Below are 16,107 nucleotides of genomic sequence, written 5' to 3'. Positions count from 1 at the left end.
TGGGACTATAAACCGAATGATAGTGTAATGCATAATTATTGAATACGTTTACTTGTTAGGGGTAACTAGTATCCTCCATTTTTGAATGAGAAACTTTTTGATGTCACTTACAAAATGAAAAATCTTTAGAACAAGAACATTGAGATAAGAATCACTGTTATCTTATTCTCTTAGATAATTATGTTTTCTTGTTTTTCATGTAAAATCTGCAATTCAGAAGAAAACTAGTTTCTTCAGGGAAAAAAACAAGTTTTCTTCAACTCATAACAATAGCTATAAGAAGCATTTAGAAATTAGATGATTTAATAAATGGTCATGAATAGAAACTTGTATCTTTCTAGAGATTTTCTTTGTGATTAAAGAGGAGAAATTTAAGTGTAGGAAGGAAATAAAATTAAAAAGTAAATATTTGAATATCTTCAACTTAAGTACAAAATCAAACAATAAACAATCCTGTTACCATTTTATAATGGCATTAAATAAGTTATCTGAAAGAAAGCTATTTCATAAACTTTATCATTGGTATTTGTCCTTACCCAAAAAATAGACTAACAAACTATTGCTAGAATGCTCTATGAATGACTTCATCACCATCAGATGCCACTATAATTGTAAGCATAAGAGAAAGGTAAGGCTTAGTATATAAATTTGGAAATTTGACTTTAAGACATTTTATCTATGTACTTTTTTTTCAGACAGGAAAAAAAGAACCAAAGTTGGAACTTATCTCAAGATTTTTTATTTCTTTTCATTTGTGAAGAAAATTACAGCTCTACAATGCATTAATATGTCCTAAACAAAAAATATTGATTACATGCTTTCTAGTAATTTTACCATATGAAGGAATGTAAAAAAGCTTCCAAAAATATCTACGTGTTTATGTGACACTACTAAAGGAAAATGTGCCCAAACTTTACCAGTTATATTAATCACAGAAATAGTTAAAATATTTTGTAATTTTAGCTGATAAAAAAATATAAAGAAAAATGTTTACTTATTCAAGTGAAACTCAAGTGTGCCAAAACAATCAGCATTTGATAAATCATTCACATGTCAGTTCCTCAAGAGCATTGTTAAATAATATATATATATTTTAACGTTTTGCATGAATGTAAACACAAATAGTAACTCAAGTCTACACAAACACATCATTAATGTCAAGTGTAACTTGACATCTCTATCAGCTACTGAAACTTCCAACTCTAATTTTCTTTGCTAATCTTCAAGAAATATCTTTAAAATACAGTTACAGTTCTTTTTGAAGAGATTATTTTGTAGTAGCTTCTGACAAAAACTAGATTGAGCTGCCATTAGTTTTAATGAACAACTAATCTTAAATATAATACTAATGGATACTTGGTAATGTAGGCATAAATATCTAAACACCTACAAAGAACACCAGGTTAGAAAATAGAAAAATAAAAAATGGTCCATAGTCAATACTAGGTTCCAATACTTATACATAAAAGAAATAAACAAATACTAATGAGAATTATATGCAATTATATATATACAAAAACATTAACTGATAGCTACAGTTTTTTCTTGTTTAAGTAAGTAAAAATGGTTGAGAAGGTATACTTTACCAATAAAAAACAAAACTTTCTTTTCTGTATAAAAATATCAATAGCAGAACATTCACAAGGTTTTGTTGCTTCGTTTAACAGTTTATTACTACTTTGGGTGATGTTGTTTTATGTATGCCTTTCAATAATTCTTTTTTGTTATGCGGTGGTAGACTTTTACAACACACAGAGAGCCTCACTGTTTTCATTGTTTAACTTTGGTAAGCTTTCTTTGCAGTCTATTATACATTCACTCTCTCTGTTATATCCACAGGTTTTTAACATTATTATTTTTATTAAGAAGTATTTGAATCTTGTGAAAAAACAACAACAATTAATTAGAGGGTTCCTCTCACTTGTATCAGTAATGCATAGTGTTTCATACTTCTTACCAAGTATTAGTACTGTGTAGTTATAAATTTGATCTTAGAACAATAAATTTAATAAATCATGAAATTTTTGTCAGTTTATTGCAACATGTAAATTATAATGTTCATTAAACTTGTTCACACATATTTCAGATTCCTCAAGAGTTACTGCACATGTACTATATTGGTTTATTGTTAAGTATGCATATAAATAAAAACATTATCCTGTATACCCATCAAAATATGAGCCATGTTATAATCAGTTCTCAACATACGTGTTTGCTGTGAATAAAATAAGTGTAAAACTAACCTACAGAAGCAGTGGTGCCTGTCCCAGTCCAACAGTTTACATACATAAAATTTTATAGTTCTTGCTTAGCAAGTAATAAATACATGTAACCAATGCAACTTACTGTCTATGTACTTAGGAAACAACATGGTACATAAAAATATTTTCAATGCTGTGTCTCATTCAATTTCTGCTTGGAAAATATATTGTTAGAAAAAAAATTGTGATAAGATGTATTTAGGGACTATACTTGCACATAGATACATTAATTTTCAAATTCAAACTAGTTTGGAGAACAACTTTTACTGCCATGTTTATCTTTTACTTTTAATAATGACATCTTTGATGTTCACTGATATATACACAAACACCTCCTTAGCTGTAATAAGCTTTCTAAAAATATTTAAGAGGATATATTAACGGGTCTGCAAACTGGTTACATATATACAGAAAAAAAACTCAAAATAGGATTAATGGAATGATACATATGTACATTTTGTTCTACACAACTGGCAACAAAATGTTCCATTAGAATATATATATATATTATAAGACAAATTTTTAGGCCAATGCATGGAATGGTCAATATCTGAAATACAAAGCATCTTCAATAAAATGTTAATGCAGTCAAAAAGAACTGTTTCTGTAATATAAGTCTTGAAATTTATAAAGTACTGTAGATTTAATTACATATATTTTAATCAAAAAAGCTACCAAACTATATTACAGTAATGCACAACATCCTTTCCAGGCAATATTAAAAATATCACCTACGTCCAAATTTCTGGGGCAAAAGGAACCAAGACAAAAATTATTTGTTTAAATGAAGAAAACATCCTAAATTTAGATTCTTGCACTATTACATATATAACTTTCAAAATTTAAAACACTAAAAACATCTGCATTGTTCCAGCTTATAGAACAAGATCAAAAACAATTTTATAATAAAGGGACTTTTCCTTTAAATTATTCTGACAAGAACAAAAAGATATCTTACATAATGCCTTCTTGGAAAGCTTTCTTTCTTGTATCACAGGTATCAGATCTGACTGGCTCTCTAAATGCAATCCAGTACTATAACAGCTTAGTTTCATTTTAGATATGCTAAGACAAGCTTTTATCTTATAAAATTTAATAGTGGAGAAACCATGTGACCAGATCTGACACTTCATGATGAGAAAGTGACATATTCTTTCTTTGTATTAAGATCAATGTTTACAGAAAAACAGTCCATACAAAATTGTACTCATCTATTCAACAAGCACTCTGGGGATTGAAGCAGTCTCTGAATGCTTCAATTATGTAAACGATAATCTATAAACCTATTATTTTTAAACTTGTTTTCAGCGAGCTGGATATTCTGTGAATGTTGCTGTGGTTGCTGGCCAGGTGCGAGGATTGTTGATATTACAAGTTGTGGTGGTGACTGTATCCGTGGTGACAGCAGTTGTTGATGTGACAGTCTGAGTTGAAGGATTACGAAGCAATGTGGCCAGGATACTAGTTATATATAAACAATGATTTAAGAAATAATAATAAATATTAGCTTTTTTTTGTGGTTATGACCTACCTATAAAATAATCAACATTCTTAATCACAAAACTTGTTGTCTCAATTTCCAATCAACTCAAGACAATGTTAGTATTATTCACATAATTTCAAGCTAAAAACATGTCTAGCAAAACTGTTATTAGGAAATAAAACAACCGAGGAAACATAATAATTGGGTAAATAAAACATTTGTTTTAAAATAATGTTTGTAGTTTAAATGAACTTGTAAAGAGTAAATCTACTTTATTATAATTTATTATAATTCTCCTTTCTAGTTAAACAATAAAACCAAACTCTCAGTATTTTCCATCACCATCCAAGTCTACCTTTTGAACTATTTAACAGGAAAAGCAAAATAGTTTTTGTTTTTCTAATAAGTGATACCGGTTATAAACACTAAACTCTTTGATATAATTCATAATGCCTTTTTGCAATAAATCAGCAATTTTGAACTTCATTCAAATGCTTTTTTCTTTCACTTTAATCTGTGCCACACACACTAAGAAAATATCTATTTTTCCTTTTTAAGTTTGATTACACCAAAGAACCAAGTATTACTTGAGTTGCCCTAAATGTGAATAATAACTTAAAATATAAAATACTGTTCTTTTAAGACAAATCAAAGATAAACCTATGCTAATCAAAATAATTTTCATAAATTAGACATGAAAGTTCAAGTGTATCATTACTCTTTAGATACTCATACTAATAATCATCTAGAAAAGGACATGTATACAATACATATATTATAATACATTTTACTGCAGTCAAACCTGAATGGTTGTTGTTGATATTGGGCAAGAAGCTGTGCCAGCTGGACATGATCTAACACTGCTGTTGTGATTGTTTGTGGTTCATCTGCTGAAGAGGTAGTTTCTGCTGTAATTGGTGTTATTACTGATGTATCAGTATATGTGTGTGTTGCTACGACTGCTGTAGAGCTGATAAGTGTGGCAGGTTGTGAACACTGAACATTGGAGGGGATGATCAAGGTTGTAGGGCTTGACTGAGAGATGCGAGCTGTGAGATATTCTGATCCTGCAGGCCTGTATTCATTCAGTGACTGAGTGAGTTCAGACATCGCTTGTGTCAACAGATCCGCAGAAGGTAAAGTATCAGCAGTCGGTGAACCCTATGTTATAAAAAGCATCACAAACATTTTATTAAAGAAATCAAATACAAAATCTATTTTAAGAATCCTTCTTTATCACATATAATCTAGTTAATGTTTGTGACAAACAAAATTAACATGTTATATTAAGACGATCAACACGCTTATTGTCTGCATAGGGTTAATCACACTTTATAAAAATGATAATGAAGGGGCACATTGCTGTAGATGCGAGTCTGGAACCACAGGAAACATGTTAAACACCTGCATATTTGATTCATTGAAAGTTCCTAATCATTAAACAATGTAAAGCCACTGGAAGTAAATTTATGACTAGTGGTATATGTCAATGGTCTTTTTGAGAAAGTTAATTCTTACAGCAAAATGTTAAAAGTATATAGAGCCTTCAATAATCTTCATAGAGACAGAAATGCTTAGATACCAGAGGAAACATTTAGGACAGAACCAGACTCCAATACCACACCCTAAGCTCATCTGAAAGAATGCCCTTCTCTGCAAGTTGAAAGCCATAGTTATGAAATAGAACCTTCTAACCAAATAAGCCACTACAATGAAACTGGAAAAATTTCTTTGCACTAGTAACAAGATAACAAACAATGATTTGAATATGACAAAAGTTAACAAGACAAAACAATATAAGATTCCAGCCACACTTCAAAATACATGGCTGTTTTCATGTGAAAGATGGTCAAAGAAATCAGAATTATAGCAATCCTACTCAATCACATGCATTCAAGTCCCCTGGTGCAGCTCAATTGACTTTGGTCTACTTAAATCTACTCTTGAGAGCCAATATCCACACACAGTGGAAAGTTTATCAAAATATGTTGCCTGAAATGAAATTCTTAACCCTAGGACTAATAAAAGATGCTAGAAATGCAACAATTTCTTCCTGACTCCTGTTATTTTACCTTTGTTTTCATGAATGGTGAAAATTGTGTTAACCAATCCTTCAGGATAACCATTCAATTTTAAAATCTCCTTAAGATTTACCTCTGCCTCTATTAAATCACCAGCGTTATTACAAATTTGTGAAATTCTCATTAACTGCTAAAAATCATAGGCCTCTTCATGACCCATAGGTGATGAGAAAAAAAAATAGAAGTAGCAACTTTTTTTTTTTATGTATGTTTCCAGTCGTCTTACCATCCAAAGGCTGAGACAACAGGTCTAAACAGTATGTTGAATGTGTGGTCCTTTGGTAGACCATAAAACTTAGATGTTCTACTATGATAAAATTTAAGACCACAAAATAACTTTGGATCTAATGAAACTATGCCAGTGCCATAAGGAGATTATTACCTGCCCTTTCAATTTTTCATATACGGTTAGAATCCAAGCATTCATAGGTATTGCAATCATTAAAATGGACCATAGTTTTGTTCAGATAGTTGCCCTTATCCATAATAACCAATCCACCACTCCTATCAGAAACATTAATTACTAGATCAGTACTTTGTTCCAAGTTCCTTTAGTACACTGGTCTTGATTTGAGTCAATTTAGGTTTGTTACTGTAACCTAAAAACTTACTTTCCTTCAGTGTACAAACTGTTGTTTATCTAAACAGAGAGTGAGTCTCCTTTAGTTTACAAACAGCTGTTTTATCTTTATGTAAAAGTGAATCTCCTTCAGTTTACAAACAGCTGGTCTTGATTTGACTCAATTTAGGTTTGTTACTGTAACCTAAAAACTTAGCAATAATGCTCCTAATTTCTTGTCTCAAAAAATCTTAGGTGATGTCCAGCATCTTCCAAATTTGCTGGTGGAACAGGATGTGGACAATCAGAAGGTAATACAAGTTTATGTAGTGGTACTGCTGGGTGAGGTACAAGTAGTAATACAGTCCACCGATGTGTGGTGCTGGGATGGTCTGCCATTGTAAGGGTAACTTGATTAAATCCAATGGCATTATTTACATCAACTCGAAGATAACTCTTTTTCTAAGTGTCTACATGGTCATCAGAATACAAAGTACCTGGTATCAAAGATTTTCTAAAGTGCTTATTCCATTTAAAACTAAGAATAATAGAACATTTGGATTTCATGGCCAAAGGACCATAAATCTGACATACTGCTTAGACCTATTGTCTCAGCCTTTGGTTCACCCACAGAAAAAACTTTCTGATTGCTAGAAAAAATCCCCCATCCTCTATTGCAATTTATTCTATCACATCTAACTAGCACATTTGATTTCATTAACAAACTGAGCTCCAGTAATGATAAAATCAATAACAAAATTATTTTGATGTATGTGCTCTATACTCATCCATTCCAATCCATGAAGTAATTGACACTGTTACGTCCTTTTTGGATCAAAATAATACTAATGTGGGTCTCCCTACCTGATGTTGCAGACTCCTGTATTTTGTTTTATGGAATAATGTTTTTGGGTTTAGAGAACAGACTTACTGTCAGATTCAAGGAGTAGCCTCCAGTAATAGGGTGTCTGTAGTCTTCGCTGTAATTTTAATGCATACCATTGAGACTAAAGCAACTCATGACCAGACACTTGCCCTCTGGCCTCATTTTTTGATGATATATATAGGATTTGGAATGATGGTTTGAAAATCTTGATTCACTTTCATCAGTTTCTAAACCAGGTTCATGAAAATATTAGGTTTACTTTCAAATATGCTCTACCTGGTGAGCACTTACAATTGATAGACACTTCTAAGGCTGTATTGGAAAGTAAGGTGGTTAGTAACATATGTAAAAAAAAAATCTCAAAAAGCTGCTACTTCTACATATTCTCTCATCATCCATGGGTCATGAATAAAGCTACGATTTTTAGTCAATTAACAAAATTTTTATGTATTTGTAGCAACTCTGGTGATTTAATGGAGGCAAGGGTAGATTTATGGGAGATTTTAAAATTGAATGGTTATCATGAAAGATTGGTTACAAAATTTTCACTATTCATGACAAAGATCAGGAGTCAGGAAGAAATTGTTGCATTTCTAATACCCTTTATTAGTCCTAGGGTTAATAATGTCATTAAGAATGATCTGAAGGAATCGGGTATGCTTATACACATGATAAGACAGCTTGAACATTCGCTTAAGTATCATTTAATGTGCTCAACATTTAAGCCCTATGATAATTGTCAGAAAAAAAACTGTATAGCATGTAATCTGAGAGTTCTGAAGAAATGTGTGAAGAAAGATGTAGTTTATAGTATCTCTTGTGGGGATTTGTAACAAAAATATATTGGAGAAACTGAGGCCCACGTGTTGCACTAAAAATCTCTCTGCTACCATGATGAGTGAAATTGACAGACGTGCAGTTGCAGCACAGTTTATTAATGAACACAGTGTAAATAAATCTGATCACACTTTTAGTATTAAAATAGAAAACAAATACAACGGTTACATGGAAAGGAAGTACAAGGAGTCCCTTCTCATCAGATCTGAGAAGACTCCAATCAACAAGGATAGATGTTTGTCACTTTAAATGGTTGATTTATGTCTATGTATAATGAATATATGTGGTTTTTAACTACATTTATTGTTTACATGTGCATATTTATTATGCTTGAATGTTCACAAGTCATCTTTTCTTTTTGTTTTTAAATTAATATTTTCTTCACCATGATTTCTTGTAATACATTTACGAGAATGTAATAATGGTGAAGAAAATACTCCTTTAAAACTGTTACCTTTTCATTGTTTATTATATGATTGCATGTGGGACAATAAATAATAATGCATTGTTGTTATTATAAATTACATCAGCTGTTTTGTTCTGTTAAGACTGGGTTTGTGTTATGTAGGATGTTTACCTCCTTATAAAACTGTATGGTGAAATGTTGAGGAATTGAAGAATTTTCTTTGGGTACTGGCTGTTTTTCTTTATAAAATGGAGGAAGTTGTTAAAGGAACATAAAGGGACCTTAAAATTATTGTTATAAAGTGTGATTAACCCTTAGTAGCTGTCATTGACTATTTACTGTGTTTATAAATCTGACAATGATGTAGGTTTCTAAACCCTTTCACTGTTTCGCGCATCATATGATATTTTACGTTTTCCTGCCATCATTTGAAATCCCAGCTAATATTTGGTTGTACCAGTGACCTATAGATGTCACCTCTCATGCTTCTACATAGTGAGAAAAATGTACATAGTGTAAATATTAGACAATGTTACAGTAGTTTTGGTGATTTATATTAGTATGCTAAGCGTAATATTTGTACAATATAGTGTTATTCATGACCAATGCTGTGTCAGTGCATGAGATAAGAGAATATGGTACCACAACTGGAAAAAACAAACAAACAAGTCCTCGATATCACCCTCCCATCTTATCTCAAAGTCAGTGAAAGTTACTTCAGACCCGACTAATTCCGTGCTCCCTCCTCATTCAGTACACCAACAGGCTTTCACAGAGGTCAATTTCGAACTTTTGGTGTTTATTCTTTACGTTTGCATGCTATACTATGATTTCATAAGGTAAAATAATTTTTTTTAGATGGGGTGTGGTTTTCCTGAGCAGTGAAAGGGTTATGCATTTTTCAGTATTTTCTCAAGTTTTCAAACATTTTCACAATATTATAAGGAAAAATACCTTGTTGACTAAATGGAATACCTAAAAAAGAAACTTAATATTTATTATTTGCAATATTTTGATATTTGCAAGAAAAATATCAATGCTGTTAAAGTTCACATTTTCCTTACTTGAAAATGTATTTCAGATAAATACTTATCTCTATGTAGAACAAACAGATATTATCTCATGCCACTGCAATATTTTTCGACATGGCATAAGCCTTGAATGAAACTTCCACCCTTAAACATACTAACATATGTCATTAGACCATATACCTCCACCAATATGTAGGTGACACATCCTCCATATGCAGTAATCCTCCATGAGCACTAACATTTGAACAAAGGCTCATTCTTGAAGAAGCATAAGAAATACACCAGAAGTGGGATGAAAGGGTGGGGGTTGTGCAGAGAAATGATTATCTATCTGAAATACATTTTAAGATAAGAAAAATTTAACTTAAGATACATTTACTCACCTCTCTGCACAAGAAATAGCTAGAATCCTACATTGAAGATGGTGAAGAGGCTGGAGCAGATAAAAAAATTACAATGATGAGCCCCTTTCAGAAAAAAATAGCATCATAAAGGGAAAAATCACAAAGTGTACCACTTACCATGGGGGTTGGATAGCTTAATGGGGCATCACTCGGTGGGATACCACATCCATTTCAAACAGGGAATATCCTTTGCCAAAGAGAGGTGGTAGAGCAAAAGAATTTTTTCATGGTGCTAAGATGTCACATATGTAAACAGAATGTTAGATTGCTCAACCAGCCACTATCTTAGAGGCAGTTGAGCATGAATGTGTATTGTGGCTAGGACAATAAGTCGGGCTACTCCATATAGGAAAAATACTTATGTTGGATACTTATCAGAATAATCAGATGCAGGGCAAAAATATCCCAGACTTGCATACAAGGAGAACACATAACTGTACTAACTACTAGGAATAGCTTGGTTCATAATATAGTGGAGTGGCCTGTACTACACTTCCAGGTAACACCCCTAGCCCTACTTTCCATCAAGAGGTGCAGCCACTCAGTCTCAAATCAGTGGTATTATACCATCCCAACTGGAAATCCTTTATACTGATTTCCCTAGTAGCTTGGTACTGGGGAAGCAAAGATTCTCCCTTACTCCACTAGAAGAAAACTGAAGGGAAAATGACAGAGAGGTGTTCAGACTGAACGGGAAATGTCATGCCTGCATAAGATCCCACACTGATAGACTATGCAATGGGTTATTATGACTAAGGACAGCAGGCACCAGCTAAGTGTGAGGGCAAGCACACGTACCTGGTGCTGTAACTTTTTTGATGTTAAGTATAGCCTAGAAGAGAAAATATAGATACACTACCAAAGCAGTCTTGTGCAAAACCCAATCTCAACAGTTGGCATAAAGCAAGGGCAGATGGGCTTAACATGGTTTGTACAACCCCACTCCATGGAGATTTTGGGAAAGTATTTTCTGTGAAGCATCATCAGTTACTTAATGGTTTAAAGATTATTTTACAAACATCAATATATCATAATGGCAATAAGGGAGTGGTTGAAAAAAAAGTAATAACAAATTAATAAATACTCTCCTCAGTTGAGTCTCTGCAAAGACTGGAGGGAGATGAAACCCAGATGAAGATGAAAACACCACGTGATATAAGTAACAGTACACAAATGCATCATGGATCATCCACATCCTCACATGCAAGATATTCAGGGGATTTCAACAGTGAGAGAAGCTGTGTGATGATAAAAACCCAATAGGAAGTTATTTGATAAAGTTAAAAAGCATCCTCTCCACGGAAGAATAAACAGACCTGATGATTGAACGACTCTGAACTATGAAAGTGGATAGCAAAAAGTTTTGAAAGAAGAGGGATGCCATAGTGAGAAAAGATAGTGGCAATCCCCATTTATGGGAGCAGTTCAAGTGAGAAAACACCAAATGCCCAAACAGGAAAGAGAAGACAACTGGGTAGGAACTATCATATAAAGAATAATTGGAAGGGAGATAAAATACCTAATCAATCACCCAAGCAGTCCATGTTTCAGGGAGAAAGAAGTGTTCTTGGGTAAAAAAAAAATCAACCTGTCTCTGTGGTAAATAACACAGGAGACTTCAAAGGCAAAAGAATGAGAGCAAAAATTTCTACAAGCAAGAAGGAGAAGAAAATACTTATAAAGCATATAAAAGGAGATTGAACCAATCAAGATACAGAGCTTTCTCTGCCAGAGGTGTAGAGTCTGGGATTGGAGACCAAAAGTATGGAAGTTAGATGCTGAGGGGAGTCAGAAAGGCAGCAACAGGACTTGTAGTGGGAGAAAATTAATAAAAAATAAAAGACCATTCTGTAAGAATGATCCAGTCTAGTCTAGATAGTCAATTCACCCACAGGGATTAAGCTCCTGAAAAATAATAAGACTGACAACCGAATGTGGTGGTCATAGACCCAAACAGAAAGTACACAGCAAGGAAAAGAGGTCTCAAGAATGAGTACCTCCCTGTTGATGGATGGAAGAAATTACAGAGATGTCTGAATGAATAATGATAGGAAAAACCAAACAGATGAGTCAGAAGATGATGGCAAGCTTGATGAGCAGCAAACATTTCAAGGATATAGATATAGAGAAACCACTCCTCTGGAGACCAGACTGTTGAAATAGTCTGGATGACTAGAACTGCACCCCAACAGAACAGAGGAATTATTTGACAGGTTTTGTTGTCATCAAGCAAAAATCAATACAATGTGCCACTTGTGATGAGTTCATCACAGGTAAGAAAATCCATTTATCTGAATATTATAAGCCTACAGACTTTTGCTGAGTCCTGAGGGCTCTGAACAGATGCAAGTCTGGATGAGGTGGGAGGATAGGGGTGTCCAGGGTTGTATAGGATTAAGTGAGCTACCACAAAAGCAAGAGATGAAATTAAGAAAGTGGATTTCTGGATATACCTGCAATGAGTGGTCAGAACCCACTGAAAGAGATGCATATGGGCATGTCCAAGAGAAACATTGGACAAAAGAAGAGAAGAATCCCTAAAAGAAACAAATCTTCTAGTGCTGAAATTTAAGAAGACATGAGAGCCTTGGTATCAAATGTTCCTTGTCTCAAACACAAACAAGAAGGCTGAGCCTGCCCTGTATGCAAATTGAGAAAGACCCCCATGTGAATAAGATATTGGGTGGAGATCAAGGCTGAATTGGAAAGCTAAACCAGCCACCCCAAATGAGACAACTACCAAAGAAGGAGGAGGAGGGGGGGGGGTTAATAGTGAAAGCCACAATGGATGGGACATGTAGAGGTCAAAAATCTAAAAAGTAGTGGAAAAACAGGCTTCAGGAATGTAAACCCAAACCCAATGAAAAACATATGAAGGGAAGAGAAGAGCTGTGAATTATAGGTTTGACCACTGTGGACAAACAGAAGGAATCAAAAAGCTAAAGGACAATTTGAGATAGGGAGAAAGCATCTGAGATCTAGATTCAGGGCATTTCCATCATGGGAGATTACTCACCATCGAGTGAGAAAACTGTTAATATTTAACCAAGAACAGAGCAAAGTTGGTTCAAGTGGGACAACTCTATGACAGGATGCCAACATCTTTTCTTGATGAGGATGACAAAAAGTAGGAAGTAAAACTCCAAAGAGGAGGTAACAGAAGTGAAATGGAAAGACAAGGAAAACCCCCTGAGAAAGCACTTGAGTAGCCCAGTAGTTTGCAGCAAAGGAAGTGCAAAGTTAGGAGAGCTGAGGTCTCACCAGACTGAAGCTGAGGAGTGACTCCAGAAACAAGCTGCCCCTAAAAGCTGTGAAGCCTAGGATGACCAAACATCTTGATTTTTGCCGGGACAGTCCCATTTTTGGATAGTATGTCCCAGTGTCTCAAGAAAAGTCCTTAGGATGCATAAAATGTTCCGGTTTTATGATAAAGACATTCAACTGTAAGTCACATCAAATCATGAATGTAATAGGCCTACTTGACTTGCTCATTGTTGTAACATGTACTCTCCTGCTGCCAAAATCTCTCGAAAGTACCACCTGTGCATGTTGAGAAACTTCAATCTGTGCAGATCTGAATGTGGAGACAGTTATGGTAGTGTTCATCATCAAAAGTTTACACATTATACTGTCAAGTACTGAATTTTATGACTATTTAATGAAAAAAAAACCTGAATTTCTATGTTCATTCATTCTTCACAAAAATATGCCTGAAAAATTTCAAAGTAATGCTAAAACATAAAAGAAGTATGTTTGAAATCTTAAATAAATCTAGATATGAAGTAGCCTATTTTAAGATGAATTGGATTGTGAATAACTAAATATTTCTTGGAAGTAAAAAGTAGAAGGTATTTCAAAAACAGTGCCATTGTTAATATTGTTATGTCTCTGTTCGTTTGTTAATTTTCCGCAGAAATTCTTTCTGAAGAAACTTCAGCGATACAAGTCCTTTCTTAAATAAAACTAGTTTATTCTTTCTCATTACAAACTTTGTAATACGCTTAATTTCCACAGTCACTTTAACTTAAACACATGCTATAATTCACAACGTCTCACATGCTTTTCTTACGGGGCCTACCGCCCGCTTGACTCAACTATCTGTGTCTGTATGTTCAATCTCTCTATCTGCGATTCCAATTCCGATTAATTTGCCACACTTATATACAATAAAAGCGTGTGTCTAGCAAATGCTAGGACGTTCAACAGGTTCCTCGATCTTTCTAGAACTCCAGCGCATGCTCCCAGTGCTGCGCGACTTCCGCTGTCATAAAACATTGCCCCTTCCTTAGTATTGTTAATCCCAAACAATAGCCACTTACATGAAAACAATAGATAATTAACAATAACTTTATTAAATGTACATAATTTACAAACACAAAATTAAAATCCAACAAAGTCTCTTAATTTTACAGGACGTATCTTCTTCTGCACTGGTCTCCATCTCATTGGCTTCTGCTTCATGTAAAGTTCATCTGCTCCATCAGGAAATGTCCTATTATCGGTAACAGTCACATCAGTGGTAGTAACTTCATTAAGGGTTTCACTGTTTTCCTTCTCAAAACCGGGTAGAGTTTCTTCTTTGACAGTGGCTTTTTCAGGTGATGCGTCTTCAGCAGCGTCATTTATTCCGTTGTTCACTTCATTCGAACTCAAATGTCCTGGACCATGATAATGCCAAAGCCTGTTGACATGCACCACCTTTGGCTTACCTCGCCGACCACATTTTATTTAGAAAGTCACGTCTGAGAGACGATTCACTATGTCATATGGGCCTTCCCATGGAGAAGACAACTTAGGAGACTTCCTTTTGGTCTTCCTGGGATAAAACAACCACACCTTGTCTCTTGGTACAAAGCTGACTTTAGTAGATCTCTTATCATAACATAGCTTCATGGAATCAGCAGACGTTTTCAAGTTTGAACGCACTTGATGATGAATATCATCCATCCTTTCAGATAACACTTTCACGAACTCTGACACATTTTCAGGCAACTCTTTGTAAGCTGGCCGTCCTGTTATCAGATCCACTGGCAACCGAAGTTCCCGACCAAACATCAGCTTTGCTGGAGTGTATCCAGTGGCTTCATGCTCTGCTGTTCTATAGGCCATCAACAGTGGAGGGAGTAAGACATCCCAGTCATATTGGCGGCTATTACAAAACTTTGCCAATTCCTGTCCCAGTGTCCAGTTGTACTTTTCTACCATCCCATTAGACTGTGGGTGGAGTGACGTTGTTCTGGTCTTTCGTATGCCAAACAACTTGCAACATTCATGAAACACAGCTGATTCAAAGTTACGGCCTTGATCTGAATGCAGTTTGTATGGCATACCGAACCTGAAGAAGAAATCACTAATAACTGAAGCTACAGTTGAAGCTTCCTGATTTGGTATTGCATATGCCTCAGGCCACTTGGTGAAATAATCCACCACCACACAAATGTACCTGTTTCCAGCACGAGTTTGGGGCAAAGGACCAGCAATGTCAATGGCTACTCTTTCCATTGGTGTGCCAACTTGATATAACTTCATTGGAGCATGACCTTTATGCTTGGGTCCTCTCTTAGCACAAAATGTACTGCATCTCCTGCACCATTCTTCCACATCTTGCCTCATACCTATCAAGCAAAATCTCTGTTGTAGGTAACTCAATGTCTTCTTAACTTCGAGATGTCCTCCTGTTAAACTATCATGGGATTGACACAGCACAACTTCCTGTAACTTTCTCAGTATAACCATTTGCCAGGTCGTCACTTTCCCATCTCCGGAGAAGAATACCATCTTCAAGCTTCAACTGGTCGCATTGTGCCCAATAGTTTTTTGTCACAGGGCTTAAACTAAACAGCTTCTCCCAAACAGGGTGCAAAACACTTGCTTTTACAAAATCAATTATTGGCTTAAATCTTGATCTTTCTCATGCTCTGCTTTAATATTTATACCTGGTTCCACTCCACCATCATCAACTCCTTCAGTCACTTTGACTTCAGCTTGATGGCACCCGGTTAGTTCAATCTCTCTCTTTTGCAGCAATGTCTGCAGTCATTTTTGCAGGGTTTTTGGCTCAGTCCATCAGCATTTCCATGAGATTTTCCTTCTCTATATTCAATACCATAATTATACTGGTCTATTTTCCGATCCAACATGCCAGTTGTCCCTCTGGGT

The 16,107-nt window shown here is 34.7% G+C and overlaps 1 protein-coding gene across 1 annotated transcript in view; it reads right to left on the bottom strand.

Moving 5' to 3' along the window:
* Nucleotides 1-1,709: 1,709 nt before the first annotated feature.
* Nucleotides 1,710-16,107, bottom strand: part of LOC106465108 (PR domain zinc finger protein 10-like) — a 200,661-nt gene continuing 186,263 nt past the window's right edge. The window contains exons 22-23 of the mRNA XM_022392946.1: nt 4,547-4,905; nt 1,710-3,722 (exon numbers count right to left, since the gene is read on the bottom strand). Coding sequence (XP_022248654.1) covers nt 3,566-3,722; nt 4,547-4,905 — 516 coding nt within the window. The 3' untranslated portion in view covers nt 1,710-3,565. The remainder of the gene's footprint in view (nt 3,723-4,546; nt 4,906-16,107) is intronic.

The sequence above is a fragment of the Limulus polyphemus genome, unplaced genomic scaffold, assembly GCF_000517525.1.
Source record: "Limulus polyphemus unplaced genomic scaffold, Limulus_polyphemus-2.1.2 Scaffold1839, whole genome shotgun sequence".
NCBI lineage: Eukaryota > Metazoa > Arthropoda > Merostomata > Xiphosura > Limulidae > Limulus > Limulus polyphemus.
Note: the sequence above shows the minus strand (reverse complement) of the source record. Positions and strands in the feature narration are given on the sequence as shown.